The following is a 22,752-nucleotide window of genomic DNA, read 5'->3' as shown; positions in this document are numbered from 1 at the left end:
GATTGAGATATATTATAATATATTACTATTATAATATATTATTATTATTAATATTATCAATGATAATAATATTTAAGTTGAATAGGTTCCAAAAAATAACTGTGAATGAAAAGTGAGCTGATATCTTACAACTAAATTGAACAAAAAAAGAGATCTGAATCCTTTAAAGTCAAGATACAAGTTGAAAAAAAGTTTGCAAAAAAATAACTGCTTCTTTTCTACTGATGACTTATACTGGAATTACTGTTAATTTTGCTGCTACATTATCCAGTATACTAGTTATCAATTAAGTTTTTCTTAATAAGCTATACATTTATATTGAAATAATGTGTAGTTAGAGGTTTGTGTTTCTTTACGTATTAAAGAGCACACCCAGTTAGTTCCACACAATAATGTAAAGATATTCTAAACTGATTATGCAAAAAAAACAAAACAGGTATCGGATCGGGATCGGCAGATACTGAGATTTCCAATATCGGAATCGGAAGAGAAAAAGTGGTATCGGTGCATCCCTAATAATTTGTTCCCCGATGGATTATTATTATTATTGTATGTGTGTGTAATTATTTAAATGTTCAATTAGTTTTTTTAAATGTTCTGGGTTCATTACATTCCTTCTACTCAATTCTGACAAAACACAGGTATTAATTATTGGACCAAAAACCCCTTAAAATATGATGCTAAAATATAATTTGTCCCCCAATGGAAATACTGTAACAATATCTCACTTACAAAGCTTTGAATGGTCTAGTTCCTCAGTACTTAAGCAACCTTCTATCACACTGTAATCCATCACATTCACTATGATCGCAACATTCTGACATGCTGATATTGCAAGAATCCCTAAATCCACAAAAGAAGGTAGATCCTTTTCCTATTTGACTCCTAAACTATGCAATAGCCTTCATAGCATAGCGTTCAGGATTCAGACACACTCTAAGACAAAAAAACTCATCTCTTCAGCCAGGCATACACCTTATTTACCTCTTAGTGTTGGTGTGTCTGTGTCGTTTTTGAGTATGCAGCCAAAGTGCTAGTGCATGGGAAGAAAATGCCTTCATTTCTGAAATAATTTAACATTTCATATTTAAACAGTAATGCATTTTGTGGATGTTGAGATTTCAGTACATATTATTTACTATACAGTACATGCTGTCTGCCATGCAGAAAGAAAATAAATCAGGTATATACTGTATGCTTGCTCTCGAGTCACTTAAAAAATAATAAATGTTTTGGCATACTTTTGACGTTCGGAGTTAAAAAAAAATCATATTAACTACTCGCTTTACAAACATAAAATGGGTGTTTGTTTGTTTTTTAAAAGCTGGAATTTACAACACATATAGGCAATATAACAAGCAAATTAGAAGAGTTCAGTTTTCATAACTTATCAAATATGATTTACTGTACACCAAACTGTCAAACATACGCTCAAAACATCATACAGATCAGAAAGTTCTCAAGCAGAGTACAATAAATATTGTAAATATATGTTGGCTAAATGGCCAGAGAAAAAAGCACAAAGTTAATACGTTGTAAACAGATGTGTCTTTTTGATGTATTTCACTTGTAACTCCATGAAACATAAACCAAATATTAAAAAAGCAGATGCTCCTGATTAAAACAATTCCACTGATTCCAAATTTAAAGTCCCTTGTCAAATTACAACGTCATATGATGCTTAGATTTTAAAATAATCTTGGAAAAATGTGATGCTACCTCAAGATATCGGTTCATTATTCTGGGGGATGGACTCTGGATACAAAGCAGACAAAACACAACTGCTGTGGTCTGCGTCGACGCAACGTGCAGTTACATTTCTGAAGAGATGCTGCAGGTTCGACACAGAAGTACAAATCAGCCTTTAGGATGGACATCACTGGAAATGAACTGCCACAAGCTTCCAGACGGACTGCAACGCACACCTCACTGACCTCTGCCTGCATCATCTTTGTAAAAGGTAGGACTACACGCTCTTAAAATGAAATACAGTGATGACAAATTATAGCCAACTAAAGCCTTCATCAGCAAAATAACAAAGGGCACTTCATCTAAGTGCACTTCAGCAGTCAATTTGAGATAGACTACCAAGACACCTAATCATTAATCTTTCAGTTCAATCAATATCCTTTAGTTTTAAACATTGCCCACCAAAATCTTCTGAGATTACTCAAATTATACATGACTTGTACTACACATAGGTAACATTGGCATTACATTCATGCTGTATAACCAGAGGGGAACTGGCTGAGCCTGGTTTCTCAAGTTTTTTTTTTTTTTCTCCATTAACTACATCTTATAGAGTGTTGTGTTCCTTGCTAGTCGCCTTTGGCTTGCTCACTGGAGGCCTAAAAGACAAATAATTTTTAAGACATGATTTTTAATCATAAACTGGTCAATAAGGACTTTAAGACATTACAGCACACTGTAAACCCTAATGCTCAAAATAGTTTTGAGTAGGGAAAAATTAAATCATACAAATTAGTTCAAATAAATTAACCTTGATGAGTATTTAGAACTCACGAGTTCACGAAACTTACACCTTTTAAGTAACCTGAATTGTTTAATGTTTTGAGCTTGAACTTGTCTCTTTAAATTTACAGGAACTTAAATTTAACTGAAACTGGGAGGGGGATTTTTATTTCCCAGCATGCTTTACATGGAACTCGACAGGGAGAGTAAATGTTAAAATTAAGTGTTATATACGGTGTCTTTGTGCAAGGTGAATGTAAAGGGAGATACTTGTTAGTGTTTAATGTTTTGTTGTATTGTTTAGAAGAGTTTCTGTCATGTTCGTTTTTGCGCAGTACCATTATGGTGAATAGTGGAGCTTGAGATTACCTTGAGGACAGGTACAATATTAGATAATTCTACAATATACTGATATACTTGAGCAACTGCAATGCTAATCAAAGCATGGTTTATCCAATTAGCATGCATTCAGCATGCTAACGTTCACTGTACTAGTTTGTTCTAGCTAGTACAAGCTAGCTAGGTTCCCTCTACTTGAAATATTTAAGTTGAGCCAAAGAGTTAAATTTAAAGTTAAGTGCCATTAAAATGCATGAGTTAGCTTACTCAATATTTCAAGTTAAGAAACAAATCAACATGCATGAATAGTACAAAATAAAAATCTGACAGTTCTGCTTACTTAAACTTGTAATTTATTATAGTTATTAAATGTTTAGTTCTGCATAATTTTCTGTTACAGCATGATTTTCTGTAAAGCTTCTTTAAATCAAGATGCACTGTGAAAAGCACTATACAAATAAAAATGACTAGTTTTAGATTTATTTTTTGAAATATCTTTCAACATCCCCTCCGATGTTCACTCGTGTTATTCCTTGCTGTAGTTTAGTAGTAAAGAAGAGCAGTATGTAATCATGTTTATGTTACTAGAAGTTATTTCAAAAGGATATTTATGGTTCACACTGAATATCTGTAGGTTCTTTATGAACTATCAACAAAAGTTTTATCTGCCTGTATGATTGTGTCGAACAAGTAACAGGTTGATGACTACGCATCCTCACACACTTAACACTTCTTAAGCTTGGCAAATGTGGCATATGAAAAAGAAAACTATCATGATACATGCAATATGTGTCTTTACTATTTAAATTATTGGTCCACATACTGTAATTAATAATATAATTGACTTCATCAGATTCAATACTCGAACTTAACAGCTGGTTATGAAAAAGCTACTTACTGCAATCATAATAAATGCATAATTTTAGAAGTATTAAATTATTTCTATTTATATATAATTTCACAAACAGTACCACCTATGCACTTCGGTGGTGGAGACAGGGTCCAGTACCATTAGATCTTCCATGGTAGTATAAGATCAACATAAGATAATATTTGGACTAATTTCTGTCACAGCAATTGTACTTTGGAAATTAAAAACAGCTGTTTGTGAATCATAATTTATGTAAAAAAAATCCTGATCCATTGATTCTGATGAAAATGTAAAGAAGCACAAATGTCCAATAATCATTTGGAAATGGGGTGTTTCAACCACACAAAAAGCATTATTTGGGCATTTTTAGGTTAATTTAAGGGAAGCGTCCATTAAAAGCAGTTCTTTTCTGCAGTGCCAAAAGAACCCAGAAGTGCCACAGCAGTGAATTTGTTAGTAAACAATAACTTCTGACATCTAAATTTCATTGGCTGTAGCTGCACTGGCTCACCGGGACAGTATGAATTGTTGGAGCAAGTACACAACACGACTGTCAGTAGTTTTCATCCACTTTTTATACTGTTCTATCATCAACAAGCGAAAATGCTTAATGTTGGCGAAATTTCCTGTCTACTGCTTGTTTCCATCCAATTGGCCTTTAACTGATAAAATGGTGTGTGCAATGACATCATCCTTTAAAAAAAAAAAAAAAAAAAAACCTCACTGCTGCATAAGTTTTGGTTTATCGCAAAAGAAACCCACCCTTGAGGCATTTCCAACCAGGATTTTGTGTATATCTCAAATTTTTTATCTTTTAGATTTCTCCAATATTTGTAAAATGAGTATTGAGACAATTAATTGAAATTGGCCAGCTTACTGCAATTTTAATCACACAAATAATTGCAACAGTAGGAAATATCAGAAGATGACGTCAAAATTAAGCAGTTGCTTGTCTGATATGACTGCAGAAACACTGCTCTTATGCAACAAAGCCCACGGGTTTGGGAGAGACCAGCAGTAGGGAGTTCTGGGAGGTTGTGGTGGAGATCCTTCAGAGAGTCTCTGGCTGCAACATTTTAGGATGTCATGGCTGACATTTGAGATGCTGTACCTACTCATTGGTCCTGATTAGAGATGCAACGATCCGATACCTGGATCGGTATCAGCTCCGATACTGACGTTTTTAGACAAATCGGGTATCAGTCCGACGAGCCCGATCCAAATCCGATACTGTTAGTCATGTTTGTTACTGTCAAGCAGTGTTGTAGTCAAGTCACTAGATCTCAAGTCTGAGTCCGAGTCCTCACTTCTCAAGTCAGAGTCCAAGTCACCAATATTGTGTCACAGTCGAGTCGCCAATAACTGCATACAAGTCCGAGTTACAAGAACTTGTCTGTCACAAAAAACAAAACAAAAAATTCTGTTGCCATTTTAAGTTTATTGGCACACACACACTCAGCCTTTCAAAGTGTATTGTACAAGAAACCACACACAATAACAATACCATCTCTGTAGGATTTTTTTTCTTAATGTCACTTCAATGTTTGATATTGCTTTTAGAAACGTTTAGCAGTTTTCTTCATGTTTCTTTGTTCTTATTTCAGAACTAACTGTTTCTTTGTCTTGAATAATTACTTGAGAACTTAATATCTATCTACAGTTGAAGTCAGAAGTTTACATACACCTTAGCCAAATACATTTAAACTCAGTTTTTCACAGTTCCTGACATTTAATCGTAGAAAACATTCCCTGTCTTAGGTCAGTTAGAATCACTAATTTTAAAAATGTGAAATGTCAGAATAATAGTAGAGAGAATTATTTATTTCAGCTTGTATTTCATCACATTCCCAGTGGGTCAGAAGTTTGCATACACTTTGTTAGTATTTGGTAGCATTGCCATTAAATTGTTTAACTTGGGTCAAACGTTTTGGGTAGCCTTCCACAATTGCTTCTCACAATAAGTTGCTGGAATTTTGGCCCATTCCTCCAGACAGAACTGGTGTAACCGAGTCAGGTTTGTAGGCCTCCTTGCTCGCACACGCTTTCAGTTCTGCCCACAAATTTTCTATCGGATTAAGGTCAGGGCTTTGTGATGGTCACTCCAATACCTTGACTTTGTTGTCCTTAAGCCATTTTGCCACAACTTTGGAGGAATGCTTGGGGTCATTGTCAATTTGGAAGACCCATTTGCGACTGAGCTTTAACTTCATGGCTGATGTCTTGAGATGTTGCTTCAATATATCCACATAATTTTCCTTCCTCATGATGCCATCTATTTTGTGAAGTGCACCAGTCCCTGCTGCAGCAAAGCACCCCCACAACATGATGCTGCCACCCCCATGCTTCACGGTTGGGATGGTGTTCTTCGGCATGCAAGCCTCACCCTTTTTCCTCCAAACATAACGATGGTCATTATGGCCAAACAGTTCAATTTTTGTTTCATTAGACCAGAGGACATTTCTCCAAAAAGTAAGATCTTTGTCCCCGTGTGCACTTGCAAATTGTAGTCTGGCTTTTTTTGGCGGTTTTGGAGCAGTGGCACCTTCCTTGCTGAGTAGCCTTTCAGGTTGTGTCAATATAGGACTCGTTTTACTGTGGATTATAGATACTTTTCAACCCGTTTCCTCCAGCATCTTCACAAGGTCCTTTGCTGTAGTTCTGGGATTGATTTGTACTTTGCACCAAACTACATTCATCTCTAGGAGACAGAATGCATCTCCTTCCTGAGCGGTATGATGGCTGCATGGTCCCATGGTGTTTATACTTGCGTACTATTGTTTGTACAGATGAATGTGGTACCTTCAGGCATTTGGAAATTGCTCCCAAGGATGAACCAGACTTGTGGAGGTCCACTAATGTTTTCTGAGGTCTTGACTGATTTCTTTTGATTTTCCCATGATGTCAAGCAAAGAGGCACAGAGTTTGAAGGTAGGCCTTAAAATACATCCACAGGTACACTTCCAATTCAGTACACCTATCAGAAGTTAATTAGTTAATTGTCTAAAAGGCTTGACATAATTTTCTGGAATTTTATAGCCTGCTTAAAGGCACAGTTAACTTCTGATCCACTGGAATTGTGATATTGTCAATTAAAAGTAAAACAATCTGTCTGTAAACAATTTTTGGAAAACTTACTTGTGTCATGCATGAAGTAGATGTTCTAAATGACTTGCCAAAACTATAGTTTGCTAATATTAAATCTGTGGAGTGGTTAAAAAAATGAGTTTTAATGACTTCATCCTAAGTGTATGTAAACTTCTGACTTCAACTGTATCTCTCTCTCTATCAACACAATGTTGTATATAGGCTTATACAATAATCAAGGAAATAAAAAATGAGATGTCAGAAAAATTACTTTCCACTGTAAACAACAGTGCCTTCTTGCTATTTATTTTAAGTTTATTTTCTCAGGCATTGTCCTCTAGTGTTATATTATCAAAATTCATTATAATTCAGGTGTTGGAGCAATTCACATAATTTTTCATGGATGGATGGATGTTTGTCCTTTTAACAATGGGATTCCTCAAATGTTTTAGCCTACATTTGTGATCAACTCGCATCACATGAGCTAGTCTCCATCTCTATGTGAAACTGCATCCGTCATAAATGCATGAACACACATCAACACGATCTTTTGTTCCCGTTATAATTATAACTCATAATAATGATTTGCGATTTTGTTCCACATATTTTTGAATTTTCTACATATGTGCCACCACATAGATTTGGGAAAATCCTTTATGCGTTTTAGACAAACTTGTGCAGGTAAGTTTTCTACTGAGGTGAACGTTTTGAGAGGACTCGAGTCACAACGTGTTCTTTGTTAATGGTTTCTGTCATTTGATTTGTTCATGTCTCTCACATTGTCAGTGAGCATCAGAATATAATTCTTACAGTGTGGCTTTAACCATGTATTATGCACCGCCGATTAAATGGCAAGTTGATTCCTCAAACTCCGGTATTCTCCCTCGCTATACCACGTCTACAGAGGCAGAATATTTGTATGAATAAACAGAGGCAGAGTTATTTTGCATTATAATAGATTTGCGAGTACACATTACATGTTTTGAGTGGCACACGTTGTAAATGGAAAGTGGAGGCACTCCCTGCAAGACGTACGGGTGATGAGACGTGGATATTGGCAGTGACAAAAATCTTGTAGTGGCGCAGTTGACTCAAGTTGAGGAAAGTGAAAACCGGGGAGAACAGAAGCCAATGCTTTGAAGTAGCCAAGCTGAAGGACCCTCGAATCCAGAGAGAGTTTGGCATCGCCAAAGGGAAACTGGAGAAGCCGTTCTAGGATCCAGGAAGAAGAAAGTGTAATGGATTTCAGAAACAACATGAAAAACCATCGAAGAAAGTAAACAACTGAAGAAGAAACTTCTGAACACCAAGTCACCAAGGCTGAAAGAAAGAATCTCAGCACAGTACAGAGAAAAAGACAAGGAAGTCAATTTCTCAGCAAGAAGAGACAAACAACAATACATCGACCAACTTGCAGAAGAAGCCGAGACAGCCCCTGAACAACAAGACATGAAAACAGTTTAACAGATCACCAGGAAACTAAAAGGTGGCTACAGACAGACCCAAGACCTCCCTGTAAAATCAGAAAATGTAACAGTCATCTCCAAAGAACAGGTTAAACTGAAACAATATTTCCAGAACATATTGAACTGCCCAGAGCCACCAACAACAGTTGACATTCCAGAGACGGAAATAGACTAAGAAATCAACATGGGACCGATCAAAATCGAAGAACTAAAGGAATCCATACAGAAGTTGAAAAGCATCAAAGCACCAGGCGAAGACGGCATATGCTCCGAGATGCTGAAGGCAGAAGATCAAGAAATATCACAGATCCTCCAAGGCATCTTGCAGGAAATCTGGGACAGTGAAGAATACCCAGCCATCTGGAAGACCGGCATCATAGTCAAAATGCCAAAGAAAGAGACCCTTGGCAACTGTAACAACTGGAGAGGTATCACACTGCTATCACTTACCATTAAAATCTTCAGTCGCATCATACTCCAACGTATCTCTGAAGCAGTAGATACCATTTTCCGCCAAGAACAAGCCAGGGTATGCATCAGAAAATGGTTTAAGTTCCAGGGCTGAGAAAGAATGTTATAAGTAACATTGCTAACAATGTTCTACATTACAGAGAAATACTAAACCGTAATAGTGAGCCTTTGAAGTATACATTTTACAAGCGCACGCACGAAGCGAGCCGCAGTGACACCGGCAAAAGCTGTAATGATCCTGAATGTGTCGGAAAAACCAGCAAGGAGACTGTCTGAACATTTTGTTAATTTATAGAGAGAAATGCACATAAGGGTTGTGCCGACAAACGATGATCTTGGGGATTGATGATGGTCATTGTGATCGCCAATAGCTGATGCCTTTGACCATGTCAAGACGATATTTGGCTCGTTTTCCCATGTATTAAATTATTATTATTATTATTATTATTATTATTATTATTAGGCTATTATTATCAAATTAATATTACAAATAACTTGCCCATAGACACACGCTTGAAGAAACACACTTTATTATATTATTAAGAACAGATGACAGAAAAGCCGTCTATGCGCATGTATGACGCACTGATACGGAGGCATGCAGTCTCGTGGAACACGCGCATGTAAAAGGTTCTCACTCTTTGTTTCTGTCTTCAGATTTATTTATTTATTTATTTATTTTTTGCAAGAACAGTATCGTCTATGAGTGCTGCAAATGACCTCAGACATCTCAGCTCAGGAGGTGCTTTGAGTTCAGTTCGCTTTATTTTAACAGAGCAGTTCATTGTGACCAACTCTGCAGCCTATACATCTGTGATTAAAACATAAAATACTAAAACACAAAAACACGTTCACCTCAAACCATGATTTATATTTCAGTGATTATTATCATTATAATTATTATTTGTACATTTATAATTGTTTTTATGTCTTCATTTGTGTAAGTAATTTTCCACCATGATGTTTAAGATGGATTCTTGCCTGACGGTAAATGGAAAGGTGTATATTTATATATATTATTCTTTTATCACTTCATTATTTTAATTGCTTTTTCATTTCGTTTGGAGTGCAATTTGAATTTAGAAATGTATTTGATTTAAGTTTTTCGTTTTTAAATAAATAAACTTAATGCAAAATCACTAAAGCAAGAATATTCACCAATTCCTCAGCCCTGGGGTTTCCGATGTAATTGTATCTTGCAATATACAGGTGCATCTCAATAAATTAGAAAGTCGTGGAAAAGTTCATTTATTTCAGTAATTCAACTCAAATTGTGAAACTCGTGTATTAAATAAATTCAATGCACACAGACTGAAGTAGTTTAAGTCTTTGGTTCTTTTAATTGTGACGATTTTGGCTCACATTTAACAAAAACCCACCAATTCACTATCTCAAAAAATTAGAATACATCATAAGACCAATAAAAAAATTTTTTTTAGTGAATTGTTGGCCTTCTGGAAAGTATGTTCATTTACTGTATATGTACTCAATACTTGGTAGGGGCTCCTTTTGCTTTAATTACTGCCTCAATTCGGCGTGGCATGGAGGTGATCAGTTTGTGGCACTGCTGAGGTGGTATGGAAGCCCAGGTTTCTTTGACAGTGGCCTTCAGCTCATCTGCATTTTTTGGTCTCTTGTTTCTCATTTTCCTCTTGACAATACCCCACAGATTCTCTATGGGGTTCAGGTCTGGTGAGTTTGCTGGCCAGTCAAGCACACCAACACCATGGTCATTTAACCAACTTTTGGTGCTTTTGGCAGTGTGGGCAGGTGCCAAATCCTGCTGGAAAATGAAATCAGTATCTTTAAAAAGCTGGTCAGCAGAAGGAAGCATGAAGTGCTCCAAAATTTCTTGGTAAATGGGTGCAGTGACTTTGGTTTTCAAAAAACACAATGGACCAACACCAGCAGATGACATTGCACCCCAAATCATCACAGACTGTGGAAACTTAACACTGGACTTCAAGCAACTTGGGTTATGAGCTTCTCCACCCTTCCTCCAGACTCTAGGACCTTGGTTTCCAAATGAAATACAAAACTTGCTCTCATCTGAAAAGAGGACTTTGGACCACTGGGCAACAGTCCAGTTCTTCTTCTCCTTAGCCCAGGTAAGATGCCTCTGACGTTGTCTGTGGTTCAGGAGTGGCTTAACAAGAGGAATACGACAACTGTAGCCAAATTCCTTGACACGTCTGTGTGTGGTGGCTCTTGATGCCTTGACCCCAGCCTCAGTCCATTCCTTGTGAAGTTCACCCAAATTCTTGAATCGATTTTGCTTGACAATCATAAGGCTGCGGTTCTCTTGGTTGGTTGTGCATCTTTTTCTTCCACACTTTTTCCTTCCACTCAACTTTCTGTTAACATGCTTGGATACAGCACTCTGTGAACAGCCAGCTTCTTTGGCAATGAATGTTTGTGGCTTACCCTCCTTGTGAAGGGTGTCAATTATTGTTCTCTGGACAACTGTCAGGTCAGCAGTCTTCCCATGATTGTGTAGCCTAGTGAACCAAACTGAGAGACAATTTTGAAGGCTCAGGAAACCTTTGCAGGTGTTTTGAGTTGATTAGCTGATTGGCATGTCACCATATTCTAATTTTTTGAGATAGTGAATTGGTGGGTTTTTGTTAAATGTGAGCCAAAATCATCACAATTAAAAGAACCAAAGACTTAAACTACTTCAGTCTGTGTGCATTGAATTTATTTAATACACGAGTTTCACAATTTGAGTTGAATTACTGAAATAAATAAACTTTTCCACGACATTCTAATTTATTGAGATGCACCTGTATATGTATATATATGTATCTCATGAAGGAGGGAACAAAACAAATTTATTCACACACATGATGTATTTTCCCGGATAACGAAATACCCGAGAATGCACAGATGAAGTAGGTTCTTTGCCAGAGAGATGTTGACAACTGTTGTAAAACCATCTTTCAAAAAGTTGAACACACATTTTAATTGCACTTATTTTTTAGTAATCTTCTTAGTTTCATTTGAATTTTTAGTTAAAATAAATAAAAAAGTTCTAAGTTTTGCTTTATTGTGTAGGCTTAACCATAACCCTGCTTAATGAAAATTACCCCATAGTACCACCTAGCGTCCAACCAGCGGTAATACCAGTGTTCGTCGTTTTTATGTGGAGTTTTTTCTGCGACCAATGGACCAATCAAAACTTGGTCGACCAAGACTCCTCATCACTAACCTTTGGTCAACTATTAGGGGGCAGCCCTACTTTTAAATGAACCAATTTAAATTGAAAACAAATATTCTCAGATTGTGTAATCCGTATGAAACCAACGAGAGGTACAGTCTTTCCCGTATGAGCTCATTATCGTTTTTGGAAGAAGACACGCTGTGAATTTACCTCAGACGAAGAGCGTGATCCGATACGGCCTTTCTAACACAAAAAGTGTCTCACAAAAGTGAATTTTGTGAGCGAAACTGGAGTCTACAAAATCTATTATGTGTTTCATGGCCTTATTTCAGGGACTTAAAAATTACTAACCATGCATAATCTTGATTTTCTCAAAAATGCAAACATGTACATCTCATGTTTGGAGGCTCTAAAGTTACAACACTGCTGAGAAAGTGATGCAGTTTATTTATTCATTTAGTTAATTATTCATGCTTGACATGATGACTACAATCATGTTAACTGTATCTGGGCAAAATTTTGTATTGTTATCTCAAAGCAAGTTATGGCATTTGGAACCAAGGTAGCCTTTTTTATCAAAAGTCAAAAAAACTCTCCAAACAAGTGATCTGAGGGTTTTACTGAACCTAAGAATACCAGAATAAACCAGAAACATATTTACATAGAATATGTAACAAGTAATAAGATCCAGCACTGTTTCAGTTGTGTGCGTGGTAAATCAAGACCTGTCAATCTAAGCAATCAGTCCAATCCAAGCTGTAAAACAGTGGCCAATTGGTCACTACACATCGTCCCTTCCCACCATACCCACCCACATACCTGAGATCAGAGATGATCTTATTATCGGTTTAAGAGGTTAATCAAGTTTGCTGTTTGTTAACTATAAATTAACACATTAGCTGTTATGTTGTATTTAATGAGTTGTTGAACATGTTAGCTTTAGTTAAATATGCTATAAGTTGATAATTGTCATTTTCTTCAATCATCTAATTATTGGAACACCTCAAATATGTTGCTTGTAAGTGTTTGCTTCAGCCAGTGGAAGGCATGGTACAAGTGAATGTGTGCACATGATCAGGATTGTACCACCTCTGCCTCATTTTGAGCCAGGAAAAACCCTGGTATGTGTGGACTTTGAGAAAGCTTTCGATAGCCTACATCAATCCTTAGGCACTATGGGATACCCCAAAAGTTAGTCAACATAAGTGCAAAGTCATCCACCAGAACCATCTGTCAGAAGCTTTCCAGGTAAACACTGGCGTCTAGCAAGGCTCTCACCACTACTCTTCTCCTTGGCAGTCAACTGGCTGATACGTCGAACCGCTGAAGGAAGGAGACAGGGGATCCAGTGGATACTCACCTCGGTGCTGGAAGACCTGGACTACGTGGACGATATAGGGCTGCTTTCAAGCAGACACCAAGATATGCAGCAGAAGGTGGAAAGCCTCTCAGAGATAGTCAGCACCATCTGCCTTAAAGTCAACACTAAAAAGACCCAACTGATGAAGAAGAACTCATAAGTAGGTGGAGTATATGGAGGTTCACCATCTTGAACACCAACCCCAAGATTAAGATTTTCAAAAGCAACGTCCTCAGCATCCTCCTGTATGGCTCGGAATGTTGGAAGACCACTACCATCATAGAGCACAAGCTTGACGTCTTCTAAACCAAATGCCTTCAGCGCATATTGAAGATCTTCTGGCCCAACATCATCCCCAATGAAGATTTCCTGAGCAGAGCAGGGGTGCAAACCATCTCAGATGTTGTGCAGCTGCGCTGCTGGAGATGGCTTGGACATGTCTGCAGAAAACCGCCCAACTCCTTGCCCAGCACAGCTCTCCACTGGACGCAGACCCAAGGAAACATGGCGCAGGGGAGAAAGCAAGAAAATTGACAATCTAGCCCCCACAGCAGCAGCTGACAGAGACAGGTGGTGCTCCCTTGCCTTCACCTCAAGCACTGCAAGGTGCAAAGAGGACTGAGAGAGAACTAAAATCTTATGGATTTTTTCCTTGCCACGGTCACCGTTGGCTTGCTCACTTGGAATTTAAAGACATTAAGGCAGGATTTTCAGTTATCACTATAAAGATGGTCACTGGGGACATTAAGGCATGACCTTCTGTACACTGCTTTGAAATGTACAGTACTTAAATATTGATATTTTTCGCACCAAAAGCTATCATTTCAGTTTATAAGACATTAATTTCACCGCTGGAGTCATATGGATGAGGTTTATGCTGAGTGTCTGTTCTTTTTGGAGCTTCAAATGTCAAAATCACCATTCACTTGCATTTTAAGGACCTACTAAGCGGAGATATTCTTCTGTTTTTCTTCAAATGTGTTCAGCAGAAGAAAGTTATACGCATCTGGGTTGGCATTATGGTAGGGATGTTAATTATTGATAGAAAATGTATTAATTGTCATTAATAATTTGATCAATTAAGCTTATCCATCATTGATTCATTAAATTCAGGATAAATGTGTTCTGAAATCAAGCCAGCAGACATTGATAAGGCTATCTATACAGTCACCCGCCGCTAGAGGGCACTTGCGGGCTGCATGTCATTATCTGGCTCACAGAAGACAACGCACAGATGTGAGATGAAGCGGGCTCAATGTAAAAAGCGTTGGAGCGTTTCTCTTTAAACGAACATGAATGTTTTCTGCACACACCGTGATAGTGTGTTAAAGTACATGACAACAAGTACTGTTGATCTCGTTTCATCCCAACCTTCAATTACGTCAGCGATAGCCGGGAAAGCACGAGCTGACATCTCACCATAATCACCTCAGGGCTCCAGACTGTGACAAAAATAATGATTGCAAATGCGACCAAAAATAATTGATTGCGACTATAATTTAAAATCTAGTCGCTATTGGTGACAGTCGGGTTGTGTGCGTTCATATGCGGTTTCGTCAGATAACTTCTTGTGAGTTATTGAATATATCTGTATAGTGTGCACCACCAGTGTCTCTCGTTCTGCTTTTCACCCGTTCTGTTTCTGATGAGCTCACTGCACCGCAGGCAACAACAAACCCAGCGCGAGAGTGTCATGAACAAATTACATTTTTGAACCGGATCTTTTTCATGAATCACCCGAAAAGAAATGAGGGTTTGATCTCAGGAGCTCAGGTTAGCAGTATGAATCAGATTCACTTTCTCAGCGAATCAGATGCCAGTGAGGTCACAACTGGGTCAACAGATATTTCAAAATAAGTGTCCCATGTGTATTTCGGGCTTCTTTACAAAGTTCAGTATTGTGTACTACTTTTTTCTCCTGGTAATTATTGATAGAGGTAATAATAAACTGCATCTGGGATTTCATTCAATTTGCACTCTTGTAGTCTCTGGGTCTGGGCCATCTGGTAACAGTAAAAGACTAAGGCAATACTGCAAAACAATTTATATACTGTATATATAAACTGTATATATAAAAAAGAAACATCCTCTCACATTCAACTGCTTTTATTTTCAGCAACCTTAATATGTGTAAATATTTGTATGAACATAAAAACTCAACTACTAAGACATACACTGAACAAGTTTCACAGACATGTGACTAACAGTAATGGAATAATGTGTCCCTGAACAAAGAAGTGGTCAAAATTAACAGTCTTCAGCCTCTCTCAGAATGGCATTTTGAGATACTATTCTTCTCACCCCAATTGTACAGAGTGGTTATCCGAGTTACCATAGACTTTGTCAGTCAGAACCAGTCTGGCCATTCTCTGTTAAACCTTTCTCATCAACAAGGCCTTTCCGGCCACAGAACTGCCGCTCACTGGATGTCTTTTGTTTTTGGCACCATTCTGAGTAAATTCTAGAGACTGTTGTCTGTGAAAATCCCAGGAGATCAGCAGTTACAGAAATACTCAAACCAGCCCGTCTGGCACCAACAATCATGCCACGGTCTAAATCATTGAGATCACATTATTTCCCCATTCTGATGGTTGATGTGAACATTAACTGAAGCTCCTGACCCGTATCTGCATGATTTTATGCAGTGCAGCTACATGATTGTCTTACCTGATTACATAATCACAAGGATGATTGTTAGTGCCAAATGGGCTGGTTTGAGTATTTCTGTAACTGCTGATCTCCTGGGATTTTCACACACAACAGTCTCTAGAATGGTGCCAAAAACAAAAAACATCCAGTGAACATTAGTTCTGTGGACGGAAATGCCTTAATGAGAGAGGTCAACAGAGAATGTCCAGACTGGTTCGAACTGACAAAGTCTACAGTAACTCAGATAACCGCTCTGTACAATTGTGGTGAGAAGAATAGCATCTCAAAATGCTATTCCGAGATGTGGGTTGGCGCTATTTTGGCGGCACAAAGGGGAACTACACAAGATTAGACAGGTGGTTTTGCGATATTAACGTTAGCGATTAATCGATTAATTGACCATTAATTTCCATGACAATTGATTATAAAAATGTCTGAAATTGACATACCTACATTAGGGTGAGTAAATGATGAGAGAATTTTCATTTTTGGGTGAACTATACCTTTAAGAACTGGACCAGAGACCAATCGAAAAAAATCATTATCATCGTTATCAGCTTTGAGGTGAGGCACATACTAGCTATGTTATAAAGCAGTTACATTGTTTTGTATCATATAAAATTAATGCTTTTAAAATAAGAATACAACAATAATAAAATGCAAAAATAAATTAAATGTATAATAAAGTATCTGCAAAGAACAACAATAAATGTAAGTCAGCACATTACAGCAAAGATTACATGGTGCCTTGATGGGAAACAAGTGACTTAAAAGAAGCATCATATTGCATTAAGAGTTGATCAAATAATTATTTTAATAATTTTATTTATCAAAAATAAATAAAAACAGGTCCACAGGTCCCACATAAAATAGTGAAAGTGTAATAATAATTATTATACAATATTGACTATCTTTGTGTCATGACTACAAAGTAGAAAAATTCCCCAACAATATGAGGCATCTAAGGGAGGCAATCCCCCTTCAGAAATACATTTCAGGCCCTTATATAGTACATAGTGTAAGTGTTTCATATGATTTCAGTTGTAATGCTAAGGGAAATGATAGTCAAGTGAGCTAATTTCTTTTCAAAATCCTGTGCCAGTTTGCCAGCAAGTTAGTAGCCTACAGTCTTAATTTTAAGAAAGTGCCAGGTAATGGTGAAGGGAAAGAGGAGAAGAGAAGGAATTTGAGAAGAGTAAGAAGACTGATGCAAAGAGTGCGAACGGGGCAGGGCCCCTGTGCTGTGGAGTCAGCTGCAACAGTTCCTATATTCAATCATTGTTTATATATGTTTGTTTAGTTCACTTTTATGCCACAATGTCACCTACTGGATACAGTGTAGAAAATAATTTACCCCTGTATCGGAATTTCAGTGAGACATGTTCAACAGAGTATGAAAACCATAGTTCATCACATTACTACATTCACCATGGTCAAAATACACAACATCCAAATTTTCCACCTTTTTTAATTCATAGATAAGTAACGTGAAATTTCAAGGACATATACCACTGAACTAGAAATTTTCCCATTTGTTCATTTCAGAAATCTGTTCACCTTATTCTATGCCCAGACGTTGTCAAGAAGTTCTGTGAAAGAAAGGAATGCAAACTAAAAACTAAAACACTTGAACTTGTAATCTTTAATGAAGCCATTATCAAGTGTCCAAATAATTTGTCATAATTTTAATGTTGTTTTATAATTTAAAACGTAACAAACTTCTTTTTTGTTAAATGCTCTGCTTGAAAAGTGTGCGTATGTTATATTTCTTTACAATAAATACAAATTGGTTAGATGATTTGTTCTCAAATGCAAAGGAATTCATGCATTTTTAAGTTCAGTTTAAGCGCCCAAACACTTGTTGGGGCTACTGTGTGTGTGTGTGTGTGTGTGTGTGTGTGTATATATATATGGTTCAACATGACTTTGCCCGTGTATTTCGCTGATACGAGCAATAATTATTTCAAGGTTTAGTAAAAACAGCTCGGGAGGACGCCGCGTCTATGGTCGCTGCCATCATAGAACACATTCGGTTTGTTAATATTAATATATATAGTTATTTGTAAGATACTCTTATGACCATCTATTGGTACAGTATTATATCACACTTTTCTGCTTGCGCCCCATCCATCCGTTTGTTCGTCGTCTGATTGTAAATGTTACGAAAATGATCTAAACAAAATATCTAGATGATCTACGTTCTGAGTAAAACATTTAAATAGACTGAAAACAGCCCAGTGAGCCTACGTCATCAATTCGTGTTTTTCCACTTTTGCAGACACCGAGACGGAACTTCTGCTGCTTACTCACACTTCCGAGAAACGGAATAAATATACAGCAGTGACAATCGTTTATATATATATATATATATATATATATATATATATATATATATATATATATATATATATATATATGCCTACAGTTATATTGTCTCTGTAAAAAAAAAAAAAAAAACTCACTTACCTGGTTTAATAAACTGATCGCTCATGACTGGCGTCAACTCTTCAACCGGGTGTGTGAAATTTGCACTCTTGCAGCATTTCACCACTATCAAAACATGTCAAAATAAAAGTCTTTTTTTTTTTTTTTGAAAGAACTATTTTATCTGCATACATTTTTCCGAGATGAGAATTCCAAAAAAAAAAAAAAAAGAAAAAGAAAAAAGAAAAAAGAAAAAGAGAAAGTCTTACCAAACCTATCTTTCAATGTAAAAGATATTTTTTATATTTATGAAAATCATTCATTTCTGAGTTATAAATACCTAGAATTTACTTAGAATAACTCAATTTGACATGAACAAAATGTGCCTATATCTGATATAAAAATATAATGACCTTGATACTCAGTCATGAGGGTCTTTTTTATGGTTTTCTTATGGCATGATAACAAAATGGCTTCCTGCATGTTGTTTACGCAACACTGACTTTAATTTGATGGACAAAAGTTTTTTGAATATTAATATTTAAAAACAAGATTGTTTCACCTCTTATTTTTGTAATAAGTAATACTAAAAAAAAAAAAAAAAAAAAAAATTCACACTACTTGCCAACATTTATGTTTTTTCAAGAATTAAATGTTTGTTTGTTTGTTAAATGTTAGTTTGTTAAATGTTAGTTAGTTCAATTTCATGTTTACTGGTCATGTAAGAGGTGAATAAAACAACAAAACAATTTACACTGTCTGTTTCTGTGTGGCAATCACTTACGTTTACATTTAAAATGATAATTTTATAGCCTATTGATGTCTTTTATTTTTAAATTATATATATATATATATATATATATTATATATTTTTAAACAGTTTAATCTAAACAAGAGCTGTTAAACAAGTATGAACAATTTCTAATTAAATCAAAATTTAGTGTATTGTTAAGACCCTTTTATTCAGTGTACAAAAAGTAGTGGAATAAGATGATGGGCCACTTAGGAAATATATCAGACTTTACTTGCATACACACTGACAAAACACATACGCATACACAACAAGTTCATATTCCACGCACAAATGTAATCCTCACCCATATGCAAATTAAACATTGGGTGCGTCCCAAGTCGCACACTTCTGCACTATTCTAAAATATTTTGTAGTTTAAGATTGTGAATAGTATGTTCACACTGAAAATGTAAAGATAAAATAAGTGTATTACGAGTACCTAGATGATATATAACTTGTACCTTGCGAAATAACGGAGTGTGGAATTTTGGACACTTCATGCACTCAGCACTCGTGGCTTGTCGTGTGGGGTTACCTGACAGCGATGCTGTTCTGACAAAACAATTGTAAAAACTGATGAACGTGGTCATGGCCGTGAATGCCTTACCATCCATCATGCTGTTTGAATGTGTACATTATTTGAGATAGGCTAAATGTTGGACTGAGTTTGGCTAACTCGCTAAAGCCAGTGGCAACAGATCGTGTGCATTTGAAATGTAATTCCATTGGCTGAAATACAGGGAATGCTTCCATGTAGTAAAAAAACAAAAAAAAAAAACATTTGTGTTCCATTTGGGCCAATACAACAATTTGAAAATTCATGCAATAGATGGCCGAGTGCATGAAATACATTCTAAGTAGATAGTGGATAATGCGACATTTGGGATACAGTTATTGATTTGCTTGCATACACACTTATGAAACACACTCACATAACTATGTGCTATGTCAGAGGTCTTCAACATTTTCTGGCCAAGGACCCCTTGATGGATAGAGATGTAGCAGGACTAAACCTGTAAAATATTGTATATGTTGCATTTTAAGTCAGGCCTATAACAGACCATTTCAAGGATGTAAACAATAACAAAGAAATTAGAATGGCACTGTGCATGTCTTGCCCTGAAGCATATTCAAATGTGTTTTTAACAGGATTAAATGATCCACCCAAGGCATGAGATGGTGTCAATCGACTCCTTTATTAAACACAACACAGACAGTAACCCGTTACAATGGTGCCGTGACCACGTCTGGAATCAGCGCACTGAAACGAGTGATCGTAGGTTTCCGGAGGAGTTCGTACTGTGGGTGACGAGTGCTTTGCGCCTGGAGCTGTTTGGCGCAGTACCGCTTTTCGCCATAAGAGGGAGTAGAGCACCGTTTTTCACCACTGGAAGGAGTAAAGATCTGCCCTGTGTCCGAAACCACGTACTGTCACAGTATATACTGTATTTGACTTCTCGGCCGGTAAAACAGTACACTCTTTAGGTATGCGATAGGCAGTATGAATAGAATTCGGACATACTAACATCCGGAACGTACGCATGGTCCCGTGACCAGAATATATGACGTGACAACAACAACCGTGAAAATAATCCACTCAAGTTTGATTAAACAAGCGCCATTTAAGCACAATGAGCAACGTTCTTTGTGTATACAGCACTTACTGTTGAAAACAGCCTTCCGCCCCGCAGTTCTCCGTAATTTTTTTTTTTAAATCCAGCGTTTCAACGTGATGTCTCCTCAGCGCCCGATGCATTGTGGGATAGAAAAGTGTTCAACCGATCCACACTTCACATTCCCGCCAGAAGTAGTAGGTCATCCGGACATTTCTCGCTTACTGTCTTATGAATATTATGGATTCGGACATACTACTCCACTGGCATACTGTTTTTTCATACTATATATTAGGGAAGTATGGATATTCGGACGCAGGGCTGGTATTCTGGTATCCATCTGAATATGTTTATAAAACATCGACTAACTTTAAAAGAGAAGTATTTTAAAGACTGGATGTTGAAATATAAATACAATTTTGAACATTGAACCTTAAAAAAAGGGATAATGGTTTTGAGGATTGAACTTTGAAAAAGAAAATACTATTTTTGAGGACTGAGTTTTGATTGAAAAGTACTATTGTGCTGACTGAAATGCTGAATTCTGAAACACTGACTGTGGGTATTTGAAATTGAGAAGTCATTGAACTGTGGTGAAAATCTATTTTCTAAGTACATATTTGATTTTTTGTTTTTGAGAATCATAATAAGAGGATCATTTTTAACTTTTTCAATTCAGTAACATCTAACTGTAGCTAAGAAGAGCTGAAAATAACAAAATGGGTAATTTTATTATTATTATTATTATTATTATTGAACATGGAATCAGAGAACAGTTTTGGGAGAGGTAGAGCTTTATTTATGTTCAGTCCTATGCCATCAGTTGGGAGAGGCAGATTTTTTCTCCTATCACATCTACTCCTCTATCTGCCCCAGAAAATGTGCCATATACAAATGATAATCCAGAATCGGCACCGAACCAGTTTGCAATTGGTGCTTTAAGCCCACCTGGTTCAAAAGAGAGTGAAACATCCATGGACTTAATAGTGGGCATGGCAGAACAAATTGGACATTTTATTGGAGAAAGCATTGCTTGTTGCTTAGAGTCTAAAGTGGGCAGTTCGATTAGTGCAGACTCATCTGTCTTGAACAGGATTCTAAAATCTGAAATCAAAGAACCTGTTTGCTTTATGGGTGATCGAGCTGAGCCTTACACAATACATGAGTGTGAAACCATATTCACGTCATACTTGCACAAAACGGGGATGCCACTTGAAGAACAAGCCGATGAATTAATGGGTAGGCTTATGGGGGGGGGGGGGGGGGGCAAGAGAAGTTGTGAGGGTGGGCTTACGCAGTAACCCTTCTATTGATTTGTCCGATGGCCCAAGTCCTATTTTTGATTTGCTGAAACAGCATTTCAGTAACACAGCCTTTCTAGCATTCCATTAGCTGACATTTATGGCACCTTCCTCATGCTGGTGAGAATCCATTTGATTACTGGCTGAAGCTGAATCGGGCCATGGACATGGCTGAGGATTGTTTAAAAAGACAAAACAAAAAGACTGATTATCCATCTCATGAGCTCACTGTAATGTTTATCAGACATTGCCCTGACCCTGAACTATCTCTTTTTTCCAAGTACAAATCTTTTGAGCAATGGACAGCAGCTGTTGTTCATGAGCGGATGGAAGAGTATGGTAGGGGGAAGCGATGTAGCTCTCTGTCTGTAGCGTACACAGCCGTTACTGCTCTGAAACAGGAAGTTGCTGTTGAGACCTCTCATGTGAAAGTTAAGCTGAATGTTAATTCTGAGGCTGTCTGTCCACAAGCTCGGTCAGGAGAGTCTGCTGAACTGATGGAGTGGATCCTTGAATTGTCCAATCACTTTAATAGTCAGAAGAACAGAGTTCGGCCAACATTACCTTGTGAGGTATGTGGGGATGTTGGGCACACCACTCATTTTCACTGTAGGACAAATCACCTCTGTTTTCTTTGTTATAAAACAGGGCATGCACGTGCAGAGTGTCCTCAAGCCAAAGCCTACACAACTGCCAGTGTAGTACTTTCGTCTGATGCTGTTCCACATGTGGGAAACTTGTAGGCCTGC

General features: G+C 37.1%; 1 protein-coding gene across 3 annotated transcripts in view; it reads right to left on the bottom strand.

Moving 5' to 3' along the window:
- The window catches only part of sra1 (steroid receptor RNA activator 1), a 61,830-nt gene extending 43,390 nt beyond the window's left edge, over positions 1-18,440 (bottom strand). The window contains exon 1 of one of the 3 annotated variants that reach the window (XM_051680634.1): positions 18,339-18,440. In XM_051680634.1, coding sequence (XP_051536594.1) covers positions 18,339-18,363 — 25 coding nt within the window. In that variant the 5' untranslated portion in view covers positions 18,364-18,440. The remainder of the gene's footprint in view (positions 1-18,338) is intronic. The other 2 variants (XM_051680638.1, XM_051680630.1) reach the window with 2 other exon arrangements.
- Positions 18,441-22,752: the final 4,312 nt, after the last annotated feature.

Source organism: Myxocyprinus asiaticus, chromosome 40 (genome assembly GCF_019703515.2).
Source record: "Myxocyprinus asiaticus isolate MX2 ecotype Aquarium Trade chromosome 40, UBuf_Myxa_2, whole genome shotgun sequence".
Classification (NCBI taxonomy): domain Eukaryota; kingdom Metazoa; phylum Chordata; class Actinopteri; order Cypriniformes; family Catostomidae; genus Myxocyprinus; species Myxocyprinus asiaticus.
The sequence above is the reverse complement of the archived record's forward strand: the minus strand, read 5'-3'. Positions and strand labels throughout refer to the sequence as shown.